Source organism: Juglans microcarpa x Juglans regia, chromosome 4D (genome assembly GCF_004785595.1).
Source record: "Juglans microcarpa x Juglans regia isolate MS1-56 chromosome 4D, Jm3101_v1.0, whole genome shotgun sequence".
Classification (NCBI taxonomy): domain Eukaryota; kingdom Viridiplantae; phylum Streptophyta; class Magnoliopsida; order Fagales; family Juglandaceae; genus Juglans; species Juglans microcarpa x Juglans regia.
Window position 1 is genome coordinate 13,830,798 of NC_054600.1, and position 22,667 is coordinate 13,853,464.

General features: G+C 37.5%; 1 protein-coding gene across 3 annotated transcripts; it reads right to left on the reverse strand.

Annotated features, from left to right (window-relative positions):
• Nucleotides 1-11,076: 11,076 nt before the first annotated feature.
• LOC121259069 (violaxanthin de-epoxidase, chloroplastic) lies at nt 11,077-21,271 on the reverse strand. 3 transcript variants are annotated; one of them, XM_041160559.1, is made up of 7 exons: nt 20,977-21,271; nt 20,310-20,336; nt 20,024-20,220; nt 19,704-19,876; nt 16,225-16,321; nt 15,736-16,127; nt 11,077-11,819 (listed from the first exon to the last, which is right to left on the reverse strand). In XM_041160559.1, the coding sequence occupies exons 3-7, from the start codon at nt 20,183-20,185 to the stop codon at nt 11,318-11,320; spliced, it is 1,326 nt and encodes a 441-aa protein (XP_041016493.1). In that variant the 5' UTR covers nt 20,186-20,220; nt 20,310-20,336; nt 20,977-21,271; the 3' UTR covers nt 11,077-11,317. The 3 variants fall into 3 exon arrangements, with proteins under 3 accessions (XP_041016493.1, XP_041016491.1, XP_041016490.1); XM_041160557.1 differs by having other exon boundaries at nt 20,024-20,238; XM_041160556.1 differs by having other exon boundaries at nt 20,024-20,336; nt 20,977-21,270.
• Between the last annotated feature and the right edge of the window lie 1,396 nt (nt 21,272-22,667).

Sequence of the window (22,667 nt, forward strand, 5' to 3'; positions counted from 1 at the left end):
AAAGTGAAGGGACATGGGGCCAGAAGGGGCGCAGGCCAAGATTGTAGCAAATAACCCGATGAGGAGTCTTTGAGCCAAGGGGGGCCAACTTCTTAACTATTAGAAAGAAAAGAAAAGGATGTATGATAGCCCATGCGACTTGATGAACAAATATGAGGAGATGGCGAAGCGAGTAGGAACGACATCGTTGGTTGATAATTTTCTTAATAGCACCAATCTATCATACAATGCAACAATCATGGCAGTGCACTTCACCCCAAAACTTAAAGTCCCGCAAATCGACCTCTATCATGGGTCTAAGGACCTAGTCAACTTTTAAGGCTCACATGACCTTGGACTAGTTTTCGGGAGAGATCGCATGTCAGGGCTTCTCATTATCCCTCGAAGGCATGGCAAGAGGGTGGTTTGGGAATTTGTAGCCAGGCTTTATTACCTGTTTTGAAGAGCTCAGTAAGCAATTTGTGACGCAATTAATGGCCAGTAGGCATAGGAGACGGTTGGCGGGATACCTCCTTACCATGAAAAAGTGGGAGGATGAAGGCTTGAAGGTGTACTTTAGTTTGTTTAACAAGGAGTGCCTAACAGAAGACGACTAAGACGAGAAAATAACATTGGCTGTAGTCCTAGGAGGGGTGTGGCCTAGAAGTATTTTTATGGATAGGGTGGATGATTTTGTCAACGTGGAAGACATGCTTAAAGCGTTGATTGATCCGCAAATAGCCGAGGTAGAAAAGGCCGACAAGAAGGCAAACTTGGGGGGGGGGGGAGGGGCATGGAACCGATCGCTACTACACCTATCATAGAACCAAGGGCACAAGATTGATGATTGTCGCAACCTCAAACATCGGATAGAATTCATGCTGGAGAACAAGGAATTGGAGTGACTCCTTGTTGCGCACAAGCCTCCACTAAGATAGCTAGATAGGAAAAGAGAGAGGTTGGTAGGGTGACATTGGAGTGAGCGCTTGAGTAGGGGCAAGAACACAAGAAGGGAGCATTCCCCCTGCTGCAGGCCTGTCGGGCTGAATCAGCCTCTCAATGAGATTAGAACCATAGCAACATGGTTTGTCGAGGGTGGAGTGTCGTCTTCAACAAGAAAAGCCCTGCAAGGAAAGCGAGATACAAAGACGTGTTTGTTTTCGACAAACTATGAGGGTTTGTTGTACCTATATGATGACGTGCTAGTAGTGACTCTACTCTTCGTGAACTACACTACTTGCAGGATCTTAGCGAATGCCCTCTTCTTGGATGTGTTTTTTAAGATAGGCATTGAGCAAGAAATTTTGTGGCAAGCCTCCACGTCGTTGAAGGGATTCTCAAGAGAGACACTGCAACTTGTGGGCACTATTGCACTATTACTCGTCATAGTGAGAGTAGGATCCCATGCAATTATGGCCATGATGGAATTTTTAATGGTTAAAACCCGCGTCATACAATTACAACATTGGTCACCCAACTTTGAAAGGGATGAGGGCGGTTACCTTAACTTACCTTCTAAAGATGAAGTTTTGAATAGATGCGGGTGTTGGGGAAGTTTGTGGAGAGCAAGTGCTGGCATGTGAATGCTACATGTAAGAAGTGAAGAACTAGGATATGAAGGTTCAGATCGCTGAAGAAGGAGGGGTTAAAGAAGTAATTCCTCTACCGACAAAGCTCATCGAATGAGGGATAGAGACTTGCGATGAGGAGAATCTAAAACAAGGAGAGGCTGCTAAGCCCTTGGAGCTAGTAACTCTGTATCTGGACTGATCGAACATGACAGCCTGGATGTGGAAATGAATGATGTTGGAACTCATGGAGCAATTGAAACAACTCCTCATTAAACACAGGGACATTTTTGCATGAAGTCATGAAGACATGCCTGCCATAGATGCAGAGGTGATAGAACACCACCTCTGTGTTGACTTGGAGGCCAAGAAAGTAAGGGAAAAGCGGAAAAGTTTCAGTGCAAAGAAGTACACAACAATTATAGAGGAAGTAGAACACCTCTTGGATGCAAGGTTTATTCGAGAGGCAGATTATCCGAAATAGCTTTCAAATGTCGTGCTAGTGAGGAAAGCGAATGACAAGTGCTAGATGTGTATAGATTTCACTAAATTGAACAAGACATGCCCAAAGGATAGCTTTTTCTACCATGGATCAACCTGATAGTGGACTCAACAGCAGGCATCAGACGTTGAGTTTCATGGACGCCTATTCTGGCTATAACCAGATATGGATGAGCGAAGGCGACCAAGAGAAAATGTCTTTCATAATGGACAAAGGGCTTTATTGCTATCAATTAATGTCGTTTGGCCTGGAAAATGTGAGGACGACTTACCAGGGGCTAGTGAATCGAATGTTCAAAGAGCATATTGGACAAAATATGTAGGTATACATTGATGACTTGCTGGTTAAGAGCAAAGATTCGGACCACCACATAGCAGACCTGCGGGACGCTACGTGGTGGTCCGAATCCCCTGCAGAGTCTGAACGAAGTACAAATGTTGGTTGGCAAGATAACGATAGTGAACAAGTTCGTGTGAAGATCAACAAATAGGTGTTTTTTATTCTTTCAAGTGCTAAAACTGGAACGGAGAATGCAACAAGGCATTTGGGTAGGTGAAGGCATATATGTCCAACCCTCCAGTCCTAAGTCAAACCAAATATGGGAGAGACACTGTATGTGGGTTTTTCAGTTACACTAGAGGCAATGAGCACTGCATTGGTCAAGAAAGAAGAAAGGAAGCAGAGGTTGGTGTATTGGACAAGCTGGGCCTTAAGGGGAGAAGAAACGTGCAGACTCATGAATGGACTTATTGGCATTTGCTCAGGTGGTAGCAATGTGCAGACTAAGGCCTTACTTCCAAGGTCATGTATTAAAGGCACTGATAGAAGCCCCTATAAAGAAAGTCCTACAGAGGCCTGACACGCCAAGTTGACTGGTGAACTGGTCTATCGAGTTTAGTGAATTCGATCTTGATTACATCCCAAGAAGTGCCATGACGGGACAAGTCTTAACGAACTTTTGGTGAATAGGCTTCTACTTTGTAATCGAAAAGGGTGAGAAAATTCATTACGCCTTGAAACTGGCATTAGAGAAGACTAATAATGAAGTAGAGTACGAAGCACTGTTGGTAGGATTCATTGTAGCAAAAGGATTGGGTCTTAAGGAAGTTGATGTATATGCAGATTCCAAGTAAGTGGTGAACTAGGTGACAGGGGAGTACCTGGTGAAGTGGGGAAGACTGAAAATGTCCCTGCAATAGGTAGGGGAGTGGAGCAATCGATTCCAATATTTGAGCATCCGAAAAATACCGCATGGAGAAAATTGGTGGGCAGACATTCTTGCACGAGTTGCCTCAGGAATGCAAGGCTCGTTTCCCCCATGGGACAATGGCACAGGTATTGGAGACCCCATAAATTGAAAACGAGGTATCAATGTTAGGAACGATTGTGCGGAGTGGGCATAGGATGTGGTAAAGTACCTCACCATAGGGGAACTCCTAGATCAACAAATGGAACCAAGGAAGGTGGAATTCAGGGTAACCAGGTTTACCCTTATATAAGGGGTAAAGGGATTTCTCCGCCCCACTCTTGCAGTGTATTTTCATAGAGGAAACATATTATGTGATAGCAAAACTACACGAGGGAGTATGTGGAAACTATTCTAGTGGAAGAGCCTTAGCACAAAAAGCCTTGAGAGCGGTGTACAACCGGCCCTACGCACTGAAGGATGCGAAGGAGTTTGTGAGGAAGTGTGCGAAGTGCCAATTACAAGCTACTGTGCCTCATAGCCCACCGGAGGAGTTAACAGCAATAGCGGTACCATGGCCTTTCATGCAATGGGGAACCGATATTGTAGGCCCCATGCCACTTGAAAAGGAGGAGTAAAGTTTGCAGTGGTCGTCTTAGAACCGAATTCAATTATGACCAATATAGAGATTGGTGCATGGTAATAGGAATCAAAGTAAAATATTCTTCCCCCGGCCATCCTTAGGCTAATAGAAAAGTGGAGGCGACAAACAAGACTATGTTTCGCATAGTAAAGAAGATACTTTAGTGGGTCCATTCAGGCTGAAGAGCTCCTGAGGGTGCTATGGCATATAGAACCACAATGAGGACCCCAACTAGAGAAACTCCATTCATGATGACCTACGATGGTGAGGCAAGGATACTAGTGGAGATCAATATGCCAAGTCACCTGGTCTAACACTACTGTGAAAAGTTAAACGACAGAGGCTTGTAAGGGAACCTTGATCTACTGAAGGAAAGGAGAGAAAAGGCAAAAGTGAGAGCAGTAACCTATAGGAGAAGAACTGCATAGTGCTTCAATAAGAAACTCAAGCACCAAGCATTTAGAGCTGGAGATCTCGCGCTAAGAGAAGTCAGGACGATAACCAAGGACAAGAAGAGGAGAAGCTCGGGCCCAACTGGAAAGGCCATAAATGATAATTCCAAACAACAGGCTCGACTCATACTACCTAGAGGACATGAACGAGAAGTGACTACTATACCTATGGAATGTAAAACACTTCAAGAAATACTTTGTCTAGCTAATTTCATGTAACTTGACATACAATAAAAGAAATTTCTTATGAGTACACAACACTTCGTGCAAACACTTATTTCATGAAATTTTCAACAAGAATGTTGATGAACTTTGGGTAAGTGATCGAGTGTTAGCAATGTGCATGCAATCAGGGTTAGCACTCACACCAATTCGAGGTGACCAAAGGTTAACAACACACATACGATTAGGGTTAGCTTTCGCCCACACAATAATCTAGAAAATGTCCAGCTCACTTAATATGCCCCTCGGGCAAACAATTGAGTGTTAACAACTTGCATGCGATTAGGCTTAACACTCGCACCAATTCGTGGCAACCAAAGGCTAACAACGGGCATGTGATTGCGGTTAGCTTTCACCCACATAACGGTAAAAAGAAATCTCTTGCCCACTTAACACGCCCCTTGGGTGAATAATGGAGTGTTAAGAACACACATGTGATTAAGATTAACATTCGCTCCAATTCAAGGCGACCAAAGGCTAACAACACACATGCAACTAGGGTTAATCTTCACGATAGCGGCTGTGAATCTTCCACCCAGTTAATGCACCCATTGGGCAAACAATCGAGTGTTAATATCATGCATGCAATCGGAGTTAACACTCATACCAATTTGTGGCGACCGAAGGCTAACAACGCAAATGCGATTGGGGTTAGCCTTTGCCTGTGCAGCGATCGAGAAGATCTCCCTCTACTTTAACATGCCCATTTGAAAAGAAACCGATTAGTTGCATGTAAAGGCTTAATGCACACACATGCAATCGGGATTAGCCTTCGCCCGAAGAACAACTAAATCGGCTAGAGGGGTAAAAACTACAAGGATAAAGGACAAAAAACAAAGTTGGCGATGCAAGGAACCAAAGGTCCAAAGCACTTGATATCAAACACCAAAGGAATATATACATAATGTGGAAAGTGTTTCACAAGATAAGTACATAACATTGAAAGTCTTTTATGAGTTACAAACTTATCAACATTAAAAAAAAAAAAAAAAAAAAAAAAAAAAAAAAAAAAAAAAAAAGAAAACACAAGTCCATCACATCAACCTAGGACTAGGGAGTTGACATAGTTTTGAATTTTGTTCCATTCCAGTCTAGTATCCAATACACTATACATTCTCATTCCATTTCGTTCCAAATTCCAGTTTGTTCGGCCAATTCCAGACTACATTCTGTTTTGAAGTGTTTCAATGGCAATTTTGTAATTTTCTTCAGTTTTGATAATATTTCTGTAAATTTTAAATTTAGATGACATTAATGTAATTTTAAAATCTAAAAGAGATTAATACAATTTAATTTTTTTATAACTTTAAATATGTTCCTTCATTCTCTCTATGTTTTTTCTTTTTCTTTTTTTTTAAAATCTCATTATTTTTAATAATTTCTTAGCTCTTTATCTCTTTCTTTATTATTATTATTATTATTTTTTTGTGTCTCAACTCAAGTTTGTGATTTTGTTTTTAATATTATCTTTTAACACCAATATCTCTACCTTTTCTTTTCAATGTTTTGAACATATATTCATTTTAGAAATATTCAATTCTTGTATAAATATATATATATATATATTATTATGTTATATTATATATATGTATAACACAAATACATATAAGATACACACTTACATATACATGAAGTTTTGTTTATTAATTATCTATTTATATATATAGCTAACTCTGAAATGCACTGATATCGAAATATTTCGTTCCCGTACTTAAACCGGAATGATCACCAGAGTAGAATTTAAAATATTGGCTGAGCTAATATCTAGAAGAGGGGGAGGCGGCAGGTTTAAAAAGGCGTTCAACCTCATTTTAGCCCAAAGAGAGTCCAAGAAGGCAATAGCTGTCGGGTCAAGTATGAGAGTCTGTAGTTCAAAGGTCCTCAAATCTTGTTAGATGAGCCAGCAAGAACTTTTGTAACATCTCGAGTGCGTGGTTGCGTCTAGCCTCCCATGCTCAGTCACGAACCTGAGAGGCTACTGATAACTAAGGGGAAAGGTGAACAACCTCGTCCCAGGAAGCCCGAAGTTTAGCGTCTAGCTTATAAACACGCTATTGAGACTTTACAAGTTTCCCCTGCAGAGTCTCAATTATGCCATGGAGCTTAAAGTAGTGCCTGTCAACCTTGTAAAGCTCTTCTCTATCAGATCATTGCTTGGCCCTTGGCATGGGCCAACTCCCCTCAGACGACATCACGGTCCAAATAAAGGCACCTGCGAGAATCTTTAGCCTTTGAAGCTCTTTGTATAGGCAAAGCAACACTTTCTCACCTTCAACGAAGAGCTCAATGCCTCTTCCAGTGTGTCACTTCGACAATGCTCCACCTTCAACATTTCTTCCAAGAGTGTTGAGGCACAACTTGCCTTCCGCTCACATTTAAGGCCTGGTCCAAGTCATTTTGTACCCTTTTAAGAAAGGACTTCTCCAAAGTGAATGTGTGTTGGAGTCTAAATACCTCAGCCTTCAACGCGACAATCTCCGCCTCCTAGATCCGTGAGAGAGAACCCAATCAAGATTACTCAACTGCCCATTGATCATTCTCCTCCATGGCCTCAGAAACGGCTTTTCGGGCTCCCTCCATGAAGTAACGGGAGGACTAGAACTGCTTCTCCAAACTGGATCGACGATGAGAAATTCATTAGACCAAGGAGTATAAACCCTATAACGAAAAACTTGGGCCAGTTACAAAACATGAAGAAAGGATTACAAAAACCAATAGCAAGGTTACGCATTGGAGAACGAAGATGATTAATTTCTCGAGCAATTCGGGCAACCAAAGGAAGAATATTCGTCCACCTACCAGGTAGACAAAGAAGATTGAGTCAGGTAGGACCCAAACATCTCCAAGTGATGATTAGGATCGGGTGAAGAATGGTTCGTCTGTTTGCTAGGTGCAAGCCGAAGGGGACACATCAAGAGATGTCCCCGAGCTTGGCAAGGAAGCCACAAGTTCTTTCCCTGGAAGCTTAGCAGAAGTATAGTTGCTCCCAACGCCCGTCAAGGAGTGGGCTAGGCTAACAATTGCAGAAATACCTAGTACCTCCTCACTAAGATCAATAGCGATGGGTGAAAATTCAGCCATGGGAGAGGTTATGTCTTCCTCAATAATCTCTGGAGTTTCCTGCCCAAGATGGTGGCTTGTTTTGTAGGTGCAAACGAGCTAGCAAAAACTTCAATATCCCCACCACGATCTCAATAATAGGTGACACAAGTTTTCCCTTGCCAACCTCCAACATTTCAACAGATTCACTTGTTGTCGAAGAGGAGGATAATGAATTGAATCTCTTGTACAATGCCTCGAGAAAGGATCCCGATAAGACATCTAAAATCGTGTAAAAGAATGAAGAGTCTAACAACGAGTCCAAGTCTCGAACTCCTTGGTTAATCACATCTATGTCTATCAAGATGCAAAAGTGGAGGGGAATGATGACTTTCCTGATGTTTGCAAGATGAAAGGGCAGTCAGATGCCGGGGACGCTTTGTGCCCTCTTTGGGCTTGCAGGGTAATGACGGGCGCGTGACCTATTGAGGACTCCAACACCATTAGTACAGGGCCTTTTTCCTTTGGTGTCTGACTAAGCAGGAGCATACTTCTTGGACCTAGGAGAAGGTCTTGGACCCATTGAACTAGGCATTTAAAGGCCAACAACTCGTGACAAATCTAGTGTCACCAAGAAACAGTCAATCTTCTCTTAAGCAAAGATCACGTCAGAATTTACAGAGTTGGATTTTCCCTAACCCATGAGTAAACAAGATCCAAATGTCCTATCTCTTCCCTGGTAGGAATAACTTCAAAGTCACGGCTGTTGGGGATGAAACACCAAGAAGTCCTTACTATGAACTCACAATGGTTGGCCCTACCAACAGGAAACTCGAGAAACAAAAAGAATTTCTTATCCCAGTTCTTGTAGTGGGAATAGCGGGATTCCAAATGTACAACTTATAGCCACCCCGTGAATAGAAGCTATACTGGTTTGCATCATGCCGTCTAACCCTCGGATATAGTGGGTGTATACAAGGATGAGATCAAATTGTTGAGTTTGCTATATTTTGTTTTAAAATATTAAATAACCAACCAAAAATATGCTGACGTGGATCTATTTTTCGAATGCAAGAAATAAATGCAATTTATCTTCGGGGGCAATGTATATTGGGTTCTTGGTGAAATTTCCACATAATGAATGAGTATGTTTCCACAAATTTAACTTTAAAGTAAAAACATGCATATCACCATGTCATGCCATAGATTTTTTGTAACTTTATTTTAAACGGAGTGTATTTGATAAAATAGTAAAAATATCTTTATTTCATAAAAATGTGCTTAACTTAAACGGAGTTATAAAAATTTGTAAAAATGATTGTGCTTTTATCATTATTCTTTTATTCAAGAGGCCAATGAATTTAGTGATTGGGTAAATAGAAAGTACAAGAAAATTACAAGAAAATTTAAAGAGAACAGATAAAGTAGATTATATTAAAATTTTTTATATCCATCAGGAGTCCTCATTCCCATATAGCAAAACACAATGATTTAAGCCTTAGAAGCCATCTATAGCATGCATGTTTGCTCTTTTCGTAGACGTATGACATTCAATTATTGGAACATTTTAAACCTAGGATAGCCATAAAGCTTTTACTTCAATATAATAAAAGAAAACATTCACAAATACTACATTAATTTGATTGCATATAATGTCCTTCTCTATGTATTTAAGTTGGCAAAACTTGGGGGGGGGGGGGTGGAGGGAATCTAGCCTCGCACCCACTAGGCAAGGCCTCCCGTCCGAACATCAAAGAGTGGATTGAAATCCTGGTCCATCTGCCCTCCCATCCACAGCCCACTCATGGCCTAGACAACCGAAAAACACAACAACAAAAAAACTGGAAATCCACAACAAATTGGAAAAAGAAAAATCCTACACTAGTAAAAACAGATATGAGTCTACAAAGAACCATGGTGGCATGACCGCAAGTGCTTCAAGAAGGAGAAGAAGAAAAAGTGGAGTAGGATGAGAAGAGGAGGAGGAGAAGAGAAGGCGGCAAGAGGGAGAGAGAGTATGAGAGAAGAACAATAGAGGAATGAGAAAGGGGAAAGAGAGAATGCGGGGAGGGGGGTTAGGTTTAAAACCTAACCCCCAAAATAATGTCGTTTACTTTAAAAATAAAAAATAAAACCTAAAATAAAAGACGTCGCTTTATTAATGACTTTATATATGTATAATATTTATGTATAATTAAATATATTGGGTTGGGCGGAGGGGTGGAGGGCAGGCGGACAGGGTGCAATGCCCTGCTGCCCACCCCTGACCACAAGAATCTCTAGATTTTAGGTGTTTACATTTTCCTTTTAATTAAAATGTAAAATAAAAACAACTTTCATTTTCCTTTTGGTGCTTGAGTAAGATGGAGGACACAAAAGAAAAATAAAATTAAAGTGCATGTTGATGCAATTTTTCGTTAAGGCCCAAACAGTGCAGTTGAATGGTCAATGGTAGTGTTTGGACGGCGGTCCGATACTTGGATGCTTATCTATGGATGAAATAGTAAATAAAATGCAAGAAATATAACTAAAGAGAGACACAGAGTTATGAGGTTTGGTACCAAGGCCTATGTCCACGAATTTTTTGAGAATAAAATTCACTATATTTTATAATTTTATAATCTCTCGTAGCCACACTATACTCTCGATACAATAGTGAATATGTAGGTTTTTGGAAAAATTGAAGTAGATGCCTCCACATTTTAGAAGTTGAGAATCATGAAGAGAGCCCCAAGTCTGTAAAAGTTTCCTCCTTTTATCTACTTCCTCTCTTTCCCTTGAAGTTATCTCCCCTACTTCATACTTTATACCACCTCTTAAGAGACAGCCCATTCTCTTATGTCATTTTCACTATTTTGCATGCCAATAGCTTCAAGTTTAGGCTTCATTTTTTTGCAGGTCTCGTCCTTTATTCTTTTTTCTTTGTCATGGGCCTTCATCTCCTAATGGGCTGGGTCATTTGTTTATTTTATTTCCAACAGGACATATTTGTTAAGTGAAAATTCAGTAAATTTGGAGAATTCTTGAAAAAACAAATATTGAGATATATTTATAATGGTTTTTATGAACAGTCCGGATTAAATATCTCGAAATGTGTCTGTATTGGAGTTTACTGTGGAAATTATATATATATATATATATATATATATATATATTTTCTTTTAATAACTGGATTGAAGTTGAAAAAACTTTAGGAATATTTTTGAAAAGAAAAATATTACTTTGCCCCACTCAACTTGCCCCCTCATTTTGACACCTAATATATTTTAATTTTTTTTTAATTTTTTTTTTACTTAATAGTTAAGGAAGTGACTATTAATTTATTGATATATTTTTTTTATTTTTTAAAAATATTTTAAAATGATAAAAAAATATGAATAAAAAAATTGAAAAAAAAACAAAGCCAATTTAACCTAATGGTCACTTGAAGGCAGAGTAGCACCGCTCTTTTAAAAAAGTCTCCCAGATTTTGGACTATCAATGTCTGATAACAAAAAATCTCTGAAATGATTCTTTTGCTCTGAGCCGTACAGTCCAGAAAGATTTCCAACTCATTTCTAGGAGTCGGTTGCCCTGTAACCTGTTAAGGATCCGTCAAACAACGTAAATTGAACTTTTCATATCATTTTCTAACAAGCCAAGGATGGATACAAAGTCCAAAGAATAAAAAATGGCAGTGATATATATATGGTGCAACCAAAGAGCAAATCTATCTCAAAGTCAAATCTATCTTAGCTTCCTAAGTGGCAGTGCTTTTCCAAAGAGCTTTTCTACCTCATTTGTCTCCATCTTCAGCTGGCTCAATAAATCCATCTCTTCTTTGCTTAGCTCTCTTAAGAAATTCTCCTCGTCTTCCTGAAGCACTTTAAATCCTTCTGTCAACCTCTCAAGCAATGTCTTTTCAGTCTTTCCAACCTTCTCAACCTCCTCTTCTAACTCTTCAACTTCCTTTAAAATGGTCTTCTCCCCTTCCTCTACTGTCTTCTCGAGCCTCTCTACAATTGTCGGCTCAGGACCACAAGTGTTATCTGTCCTTGTGAACTTGTTAAAGTCGCGCCCTACGCTTTTAGCTGCTCTTTCTAGCTCAGGAACAATGCTTTCAGGCAAAACCCTGTTTCTCGTGTAAACAACAGCACCACCGTAGCCATCCCACGCATCATTTTTACCTCTGTAGTACACAAATATGTAGTCATCTTGTTTATTCTCTATTTTGGATGATAGAATATACCTGTACAAGACATTTACGTATGCTTGTTGATAGTGTAAAAAATAGAGAAAAAATGAGCGTAAAGGCCTTAGAAACTCTACATAAGAAAAAAAAAATAACTGTAAGGTTTACAGATGAATGAAGGGAAAAAAAAGATAATAAAACAGAAATCATTATGAGGTATTTCTGCAAGTACTAAGCTCAAATAGATAACAACAGAATCTAAATACTCCCTCATACTAATAGATATACATAACTCATTTAAAAATAAATCGTTTATGTTTGACTGTCTATATCTGCAAGAAAACTGATGGATAGGGAGAGAGACCAAGTTGGTCGAGTTCTCTGTTTGTGTAGTATCTACTTGGCTCACCATTCATGTGACATGAATAATGAAATTTCGATGCATGGTCAAAGGTCATCACAGGTCATAACACCAGGAACCTGTCTGAATGAAACTGTTCAACTTATGGTTCAAATAGCACCATAATTAACTATACCACTGTGCATATGTATGAAGTCTGATACACATTACATAGAGAGGCACAAGGAAGCCATACATATGCTCCTCACCATGAGAAAATCTACTGAAGAATGGGTTTGATCAGACAAGTGGTTGTCTTGAAAAGGAAAATTCCAAGTTTACCAGCATTTGGGTCTTCTTTAAGGCATTGGTTTTTTGCCATTAGTGAAAGCAATATGAACAGAGTTGCACATGTTTTGTACCAGTCAAAGCAACTAACCAAGATTCAATTTCTCCAAAGTTAAGAGCTTCCAAGAACTGACTGGCAATCGGAAACCAGGTTAGCGGCCAGACGAGGGTTCATGACTAATAAATATGTATCATCTAAGTGGCGCATCTCATCATCTATTCAGACACTACCAACAACCACAGATGTAGACAAGTGTAACCTGGTGCAAATCACTATGATCTTCCACAAAGACAAGATAGGTACAGTGAGACGTGATAAAATAAGTAGTTTTTACCTCTCATAGGCTTTCTACTGTTTCCCAAAACAGATAAGTCTAGGCCAATATCAAGTTTTAAAAATAAATTAGCCTATAGACATGAACAATCAGAATGTAATTGTCCATGTTTCAATTGCCAACAATCCAAGGAGCCTCAAAGGTCTAATTGTCACTGAACACATATGTTTCAGTGCAAACATATAAGGAACTACTGTTTTTCAATGTTTCTTTTCCTTGTAAAGTTGCCCAATCCCTAAATTAAAAAAAGAGTCAATGTAAGTAAAAATACATATAAAAATAACATAAAAAAGAAAGAAAAAAAATCAAACGACAAGAATCATTGTTGCACAATAAAAGGAAAAATCTTTATTTAGTATGTTTTTATCATAAAATGCAATGGGAACAGATATTAAGGAGGAATTTAATCCATACTTAATACTCAGTCCAACATGAAGCACAGGCAATTAAAGGTCCTTCTGAAGGCAGATTCTGACTTAAAGACAGTCCTGGGTTACAATCTATGGAAGCACGTAGTAATTGAGACTAGAAGGCTGGTGGGAATAAGGCAATTACAGAAGAAAAGAGAGAGCTCATTGGCAGTTAACCAATCTGGCATGAGAGACCTGAATGATGTCAGGGGGATCCTCCTGGAATTATCCCAAAATATTTATGGTACTCTCCACGAATTTAGGAAATTTCGATAGGGATATTAGTAGCAGAAGTCAACACCATTTAATTAGAATCCATCGATGTCATTATCTGGCCAACTACAACATGATTCATAGTTCAACCTACAGAGGCTATCTAAAGGGTGAAATGTGCGGAGGATGATTCACTTGACAGGAGGAGAAGAGAGTACCATGTCAACTCAGCATCATGAGAAGCAGATGGTGGAGCACAAGTCATTAAGGAACAACTTGAGTGGTATATGCTTAGCTCTTTGGAAAGATTGACACATGGGGCCAAAAATACGGGGCTTCTTCTACAGTGAAAACCTTGATTCTAACCATCAAGCAATGTTCTGAGAACAGGTCAAGGAGGGGAACTAGCATTTTATGCATTTATTTATTTATTTAAGTAGAACATGCATTTTTTATACATATGGCATGTTTGTTAAAAGGTCTGAGTTTTGGTTTTGGTTTTGTTTTATTCCTCGGGGTTCACAATGGGTATAGATTTGGTTTTCACTTTTCCTTCAGTAACATTGCTTTCTCCTTGACAATGCCAGCCTTTTACAGGATCCACAACTTTCACTTCTAAGTCAAGCAGGAACAAGGTGTACCAGAGGTTTTCTTTCTGTTAATGTCCTTTTTATAGCGAGGGAGGGTAGTTATTTTATTCAACCAGATGTAAGAAAGACAAACTGTCCTCAACAGTGTCTAAGTTGGCCTCGGGATAAGATGTTGTGACTAAATATTTTCTTTAGTTTGTTGGATATCTAAAAAGAAACGGTGCTCTGCATATGGCACCTTGGAAATTACTTGTGTTTCGTGCCTTGGTTGAATGCAGAAGGCATAGTGGTATGGAAATCAGAATTCCTTCATAGAATCATCAGGTAAGGGGAGGGGGCTTTGATTCAGAGATGATGTTTTTGGCTGTTTCTTTTCCCCTAATGTAATGAGGAAATATGAGAGTGCTTTGGCTGCATTGATAGTTCATGACGCAAGATGTGACATCATGGATAACAATTTTCCTTTGGGGTACTACATGGCTGTTTGGTAATTTAGGAAGTACTTGTGAACTGAATGCATGTGTACAAGATGTGACAACATAGAGAAAACACCTCCTTTGGGGGCTGCATGGCCTTTTGCTAATTTAGGGAGTACTTGTGAGCTGAGGGGCCTGCTATTCATAAAATAGAGGTAAGCTGCCAAGAAAGTGGAGTATAGCTGCTTTGGAAACACATTTCGATCTTTTTTTTCTCTCTTAATATTACAAAAAGTGGAAAGTCCTTTCTACAGAAGAAAGCCCTTAGAACTAATATCTCTCTCCTTTCCCAAAACCAAATAAGCATCTTAAGTCAAATCATTTCACTACTATTCACAGATATACTGAGATATTCTAAGTATCCAAATGGAGCCTAAGAGGTCTGACCCTAGGGCCTGAAGCTTTTGTGCAAAAATTGGAACTGTGAATTTTAAACTGATCACCAGACCACCACCTCTCACTTTCCCTAGAAACCTTTCTCCTTTAACACAACATATTTCAAAGTAAAACAATTCTACATCCCGGATTTTCCACTATGAAGTGATATGGGAGAGTGATCTAACACAGTTCTGGGACAAAACATGGAGCTGCATCCACTAAGTGTGCTCCAATTAGGAGAAGCTTCAACAACATACTATTATAAGTTACCAAATTGGCTGTGACGTTTCTTTTTATTAATTAACAAACCTTTAGATTTCAGATCGGTGCAACTACAATATTAAAATAGCCTATTTCAAATTAACCAAAATTCCCCCACCTTACAAACTTTCACAAAAGTTACTCAGTACCATTGATAAGGTAACAGAGTCATTTGTATCCAAACTTTTATCATATTTTAAAAAATTAATATTATGAAAATTTTGAATTAAGCAAAACCTTAGAATATTCAAAGATGTGTTAAAGGAAGACATTTTATTGTATGGGATATGATTTCCATAATATCAAGTTTCAGAAGAGAATCACATTTCTTTTTTTATATTATCTAGTCTTGATATCCATATAGCATTGAATACAAAATCCAGCTAGATTGTTGTGAGAACGTTTCCCATTAACAATTCACCCATGCAAGCAAACACCTAATTTTCCCCGTAAATTATTTCAGAACTGTCATTACAACAAGATGTATTTAGTATATGAGTAAAAACTTTCTACCGAAGGTAAAAGGTTTGGTAACAAACAAACAGAAAACGTGTAAGCCAGCATGCCTAAATAAATAAATGAAGAGCAGCATGAATGTGGCTCCCAAAAAATGAGAAATTACCAGTCATCTTGATAGTGAAGATACTCATTGTCATGGTTGTAAAGTATACCAGGCTGGTTGGGATCTTGGACAAATCTTTGTATAGCGGATCTTGTGAAAAAGCCACCATCTGGTGTTTGTATTCTCCATGACAAATTGCCAACAAGTTGGTTGGACTCGATGTGGAATACATGCTGTTGGCAATTAAAAGTATCAAAGGTAGGGTTTAAGCCACTGGTAATGAACCACTTCCCGCTGAAATCTGAAATGTTAAAACTCTTAACTAGAACAGCAGGATCAGGTACTGGAAACTCCCCAATATCAGACTTTGTGGGTACACATTTCTTTCGTGATACTGCACATTCATTGAATTCATCAACAACACTGTTTTCAAACAAGTCCCCACATTTGATCTGCAGTGCAAGAAGAGAATGAAGTAATAAAATAAGCTTTACCTTACTCTAAACTGGTAAGCCCATGAATATATCAAGATAAAGATAGAGAATTTACCTGACATTCTGTCTCATCAGGTCGATTGTTGCAAGTTTGGAGACAAGCAATATTGGCGGCACATAATGGGTTTCCAATGCACTTGGCAAGTTCTACCCTGATGCAGACAAAAGCACCAGTGATAAAAAACAGGGTAAAGGGACAAACTAAACTTTTGGACATAGAATGCCACATTTGCTAATAAAGAAAGAAATAAGAGGGGAGGGGGAGGGGCTGGACAGCGTTCAGTGAAATATAATTTGTTGATATTTACAAAACGACACCACTATAAATTAATTGTAGAACATAGCCATGTCAAGTTAAGAAGAAGGAACATTTTCATAGTTCATACTTCAGAAAATTCTTATCCTTCATTCCCAGATAATAATTAATCAAAAGAATAAAAATTGCAACATTGAAACAGAATCAATAAGATGCCAGAGATACCAAAATTTAGAAGAAAAAGAAATGAGTCTAGTACCAGTGGCGACAGTTGTCTAAGAAAGCCATGAACAGATCATGAAGGGCAGATTATGTCCACATAATTTCATGAAAATAAATTATGTAAATAAATCATGAAGTGAATTTTGTTCACATGGTTTCTTGAAAGTAAAAATTAAATATCTTCCATTAGAATAATATGAATTTTCCCTTGCCTGAGCTATCATGCAACCAAACTGACAATGTGACAACTACATGCAGTATTTTTTTCCTGTCCTGAGCACTGGAAGTTGCGATAACCATCTGTTTTCATCGGCAAAGCATTTAAGATCATGCATTATGTCATGTCTAAAAAGTAGGTAATAGATTTTAAATATTTAATAGAAAATAATCAATAAAAACAGATAGATGTGATTCAAGAATTAGGGGAAGGAAAAATAGAGTAACAGCCTTTCACAACGCATGTTGCCCAGAAACCTGTAAAAAAAAAATGTATTAAAGAAAGACGGGTGAAGACGTTCAACTCCTCTTATTTTTTCCAAAACACATGGAACTCAATTATATTTTAACACATGATATGTCTTTACAATCTTGTACTTATAGTTTTTGTGGCTGAAAAAAAGAAGAAAGAAGAATAGGAAAATGCTTGATTATGGGAAAGAAAACTAAAAAACAACATGCACATGGAGAGAAGATACTACTTAGGGAGTTATGGCGCTGCAAAGTTAGGAATGCTAAAATACCAAAGCTAAGGGTATTGTAGGTTTTACTATTATTTTCACAGTTTCATTAATAGCTTTTGTTTCTGTCAGTAATAGATTGAACTAAAATATATGTTGGATTCAACACATATTCTCACCTAACTTTATTTTTCACACATCTTATACAGATTTAGGTGAAAAAGTACGGACCTTCTTTGCACTTTATGAAATTAAATTTTAGATTTTCTTAGACAATTCTATAAGTTTACTTATAAAAAAAAAAAAAAAAGATAATTCTATAAGTAGAAATCAGTTGAAGGTCTTGCCCTTATCATTGTGGACAAGTTATTAATATTATGCTTCATTTTGAAAAAAAGAATTAAATATGACATATGCATTGAAGGTAGAAGATATGAGCCTGAGAGATTTGACTCCGAAAAAAGTTTTATATGATTCATATAACACCAAAACGAACTGTATTTCAAACATTTCCAGTATATTACAATATCTAATTATGGAAGCATTAGCGTTTAATGAGTTTTATCCCTGTTCATACAAAGCAGCCAGCCCGTTGTAGTAACTAACCGAGTGTGCTTAGTTATAGTAAATTATTCAATTTCCCCTTCCTTTTTAAGAGCCTTTAATTATAAATAATGCAACAATTGACAGAATTTAAAACTAAATTATTAATAACAGGTAACAGTGTCTAAACCCTAGGGTCGGCTCAAGTGGTAAAGGCCTTGGTCTTGGGGGTATGCTCCCCCCAAGTCTAAGGTTCAATTCTTGGATACAAACCATTTCTAAGAGCCACATCCCATAGGTAAAAATCTGATGATTTACACAAATTGAGCACACTCTCCAATTCAGTTAAACAAAATCAATGATACACAACCCACAAGAAACCAAAAAGACAATGCAATGTGCAACAAAATAATGTCTGCTATAGGATATATGCAAAATCCACAGATTTGGAAATAAGTATACATTCTGAACACTATAAATAGTAACAAAAATGCAGAACCCAATTAAAAAATGATGGGCGGAATGGCCCAGCATTGTAGGAACTGGCTGGATTTGAACCAAAATATTGCATAGTGTGTTGGGTTGTATGAGGAGCTTGGTTAAATCGCAGAACAAAGAGTTCGCTTGATTGTCGCTCGACCTGGCGCTCGAGCAAAACTCAACCTGTGAGTTCTCTCGAGCTGCGCTCGACACACCGCTCGAGCCAATATTGATTGGCTATTTGCTCGAGGTGTGCTCGACACGCCACTTGAGCGAAGGATCCTGTTTTTGCCATATTAGGGTTTCCAGTGCCGTTTCTATATATTTATGTCATTTTGGCCTTATTGTATAAGTTTTTCAGCAGTTTTCAGTAAGAACAAAGAGAGGCAAAGTGTGAGTGCATATTGTGAAAGAGAGATAAAGCCCTAGAGAGTGTGAGTTGAGATTGTGTGATAGTAATCTCCTTTGAATCAATAAAACTTCGGCAACTCTGTGGACGTAGGCACGTTGCCGAATCACGTAAATTGTGTGTGTCGTGTGATTGTTTGATCGTTGCTTTAACATCGTTGGTGTGTGTTTATCACAACACAGTGCACAGTAGACACCACCAAATAAATATGAAAATGTAGCATCATTTATATGGCAAAATACCCATCTAGATTTTCATAGCTGCTGGAAGATAATTCCCATGTATTTAGGAAACATCAAGAAAAGGAATATATATCAACTAACATTTATGGTTTTTTCCATTTTACTTATAAAATAAAACCATTTTCCTTTCTCAAGATTTTCTTAAAGCTGCATAAAATGAAGAATATTTAGCAAACAAAACTAATAATTGTTTCATCTTAATATCCAAAAACCTTACATACGACAACCACACAAAGTAATATAAATTTAGTTTTTTTTCCTATGAATAGTTTTTTCCTACATATACTAACAGTATTTAATCCTCTATAAAGTCATAGATTCAATCCAATGAATAAAACGAAATTAAAAAATAATGGCATTTAAGCAATTAAATAGACTGAACTGAAGTGTACAAATATTGAAACATATGGAATGTTTTGAGTAACTGTTGGAAATAGGGGGGTGGTTCATGTATTTTTTTTCAAATATGCAATGCCGATTGAGGTATTTACTCTTTTCTTTTATGAGTAATAAAACGAATTCAAATGATAATGTTAAAAGCTTATAAAGCTTTTGAGTTCTGAAAGTAAGCTGGCTATCACATTTCCATGTGAATGGAGTCTTGTTAGCTATAATGTTATAATGGACATATATACGGAATAAGATAACATAGACTAGCTTTAGATTTGCACCTCAGAAGTTCATTAACCAATTAGGATGCCGTACCTGCATTCCTTAAGCAAGCAGGCGCAAGTTTTGAGGGCATCCACAGCATCAGCTGATGGAATGACCATAAAAGCGCATGCCAGTAAACCGGCAACAGTCATGATGTGTAACTGCTTCCATTCTTTGAGAGCAATTAGTAACTTCTCGACCAGGAAGTCAAATATTGTTTTTGCCTTGTAAAAGGGAAAGAAGGAAAGAAAAAGGGGGAGAGAGAGAGAGAGGTTGAAATGAAACAAAAAAAAAAAAAAAACGAAAATAAAGAACATTAGCAATGATCAAGTAAACTCTACATTAACAGAGCACATGCCTTGGGAAGCTACCTCACGTTTACTTGTACTAAAACCAGATGATGAAATCTTTTCTGTCGTGCTGGAGAGCAGTGTTGAATACCTTGTCCCAAAATAACAGAAGTCTCTATGAGATCCGACCAATTGGAAGAATTTGGATTTCCTGCTTGTGGAACACATTTTCACAAGAGCCATACCACGTGGATTTACAACTCTTCTCCGGTGAAGCCCTGCCTGACTAGTAAGTCCTGATCCGAGACATGAATTACCAATACTTTCAACATGGGACAAATAGATAAATTGTGCACCAGTGCCATACTTCTGTGTCTTGACTTCCAAATTTGACCTGAGTAAATTTTACATAGATCAGCGGGTACGTCTCAAAAATATCTGACACAATCTTTCTTTTAAAGTTCAGCATTAGCAACCCAAAAAGGCATTCCGAACACGCAAAGATTTTTTACATTTTGGCCAGGGAATCAAATATGCAAGTGTTTGAGTTATTGACACAAGACGAGATTATATACGAAAATCTCGACAATCTTGAAATGTTAGCCGTAAAGAAACAACAATTGAATAACAAACCCAGGCTTTCCCCCGTTTTAGCATTAGCTTCGAAACTTGATATCGCTAGCTATCAATGCCTTTGCTTACGAAGTAAACTTACGCATATCAATTCCAACAGTCCTATATGTGATTAAGTTTTGTGCCCCACATCGATGACAATTACAAATGAAATCTAAATAGCAACACATGTCTTGTCTCGGGTGAAACCCAAATCTCCAAAATCTTGATCAGACATTGAGAAGAAGAAGAAAAAAGAAAAAACTGCCAAAGTAAAGAAACAAATGCCAGAGACAATCACTAATAATAACACTCATTAGAGAAAATTCAAAGCTAGCCACATTTCGGCGTAGAGTGTTTTCAAGCGTGAATCGGGAGAGGGAGGGAGCAAGAATGCCTGCGTGAGTTTAAGTTGAGCATACCAAGAGGCGGAGCCGAAAGGAAAGCAGCGAGCAAGTGGATTAATGGCACTTTTCATTGCAGCTGAGAATCAGAACATGGAGACGTGGGGAGACAGGTTGGGACGAAAACAGAAAAAAAAAAAAAAAAAACCAAGGAATAAAAGGGTCGGGCGTTGGTGAGTTCATTTGTGGTAGTTTGGAAGCCAAATAATTCGGATAAACATCGTGTGGACTGGGAAATGGAAGCGTCCCTTAAAACTCCATTTGCTCGGTTCGCGTCGTCCGTCTCATACTAGCAGGCAGCAGCCTACATGTCTCTAGCATGACTGTTCATTTGCATCAATTCCTACGATAACGCGGATGAAAATTCGGAAATTTGGACCTGACCCCGCTTATGTTCATTTGCGTGACTAATGTTAAATATAACCTTAGAATATGTAAATATTGGATAATTTTTTTTAAAAAATAGGTTTATTTTTAAAATATTAGTTTTTTTATATAGATTTTATATATATTTATTTTTTTTGAAAAGATTTTACGACATTTGCACATACCATGACTATAAATATTATTTTTCTTTACGATTAGTTGTCTGTGTATATCTATTAAGATTAAGAGCTCATTTGGTTAAACCATTTCATTTCTTCTGATCATCACAATTTTCTTACACTCTCACACAAAATATAATAAAAGTTATGTTACTTATTATTCTCACACACCACATACCACACTTATTTTTTATTTTTTTTTAATTTTATTCTTCTTAAACTAATTGAATTATTCTACTCATTATTCATACACCACCATTTAGTAAGAAGAAAAACATAAAAAAAATAAAAAAATTATGTGTGGTGTATGGTGTGAGGATGATGAATAGAATTTTTCATATATTCGATAATCTAAAATTTTTAAATTACAAAACAAAAATAATATTAAAAAATAATATTTTAATAATATTTTGTTCAATTTTTAACTTTCATATCATATCATCTCATATCATATGTGTAACAGACCTAATTCTATGTAGTATTAAATAATGTGGATGAGATCCCCGTCGTATTAGTGTTAAATTATTTTTTTATTTTTAAAATTAAAAATGAAAATAAAAGTAAATTAATAATTTTTTACTAAAAAGTATAAAATAAAAAAGATTGTGCTTTGTGGGGAGGTGAGACCTCCCTCCCCAACGGCGACAGGATGGCCGGATTCATCCGTCGATGGGGAGACCCTCCCACAAACCACAAATTCTTAATTTTTTTATTTTTTGGTTTTGAATAAAAAGTTATTAAATATTATTTTTTATCTTCATTTTGAATTTTAAAGATAAGAAATACTAATTTGACACGTGGCAGACTCGTAAAACATGTATCATCCGTGTATTAAGATCGATTGAAAATGTGACGAAATGGTCTGATTTGACTTCGTTTGGATTTAGAAATGAGTTGAGATAATTTATGAATAATAGAATAAAATATTATTAAAATATTATTTTTTAATATTATTATTATTTTGAGATTTAAAAAATTTGAATTGTTTATTATATTTTATGTGAGAATTTATAAAAATTATAATGATGAAATGAGTTAAGATGAATTGATGTAAGTTTTCAATCTAAACAAGAGCTTAATATTACATAGAGTTCATCCAAAGCAAAAAAGCACATGGGCTAATCGCAATGAGCATAAGCACATGGGGTTATGTTCAAATTTCCT

Excerpts from the sequence above, each read along its gene's own strand:
- LOC121259069 (XM_041160556.1), bottom strand. The coding sequence starts at position 21,032 with ATGAAAAGTGCCATTAATCCACTTGCTCGCTGCTTTCCTTTCGGCTCC. Across the intron at positions 20,337-20,976 it reads CCTTTCGGCTCCGCCTCTTG|GTCAAATTTGGAAGTCAAGA; the intron begins GTATGCTCAACT and ends AAATTTACTCAG. Across the intron at positions 16,128-16,224 it reads CTGATGAGACAGAATGTCAG|ATCAAATGTGGGGACTTGTT; the intron begins GTAAATTCTCTA and ends CTTGCACTGCAG.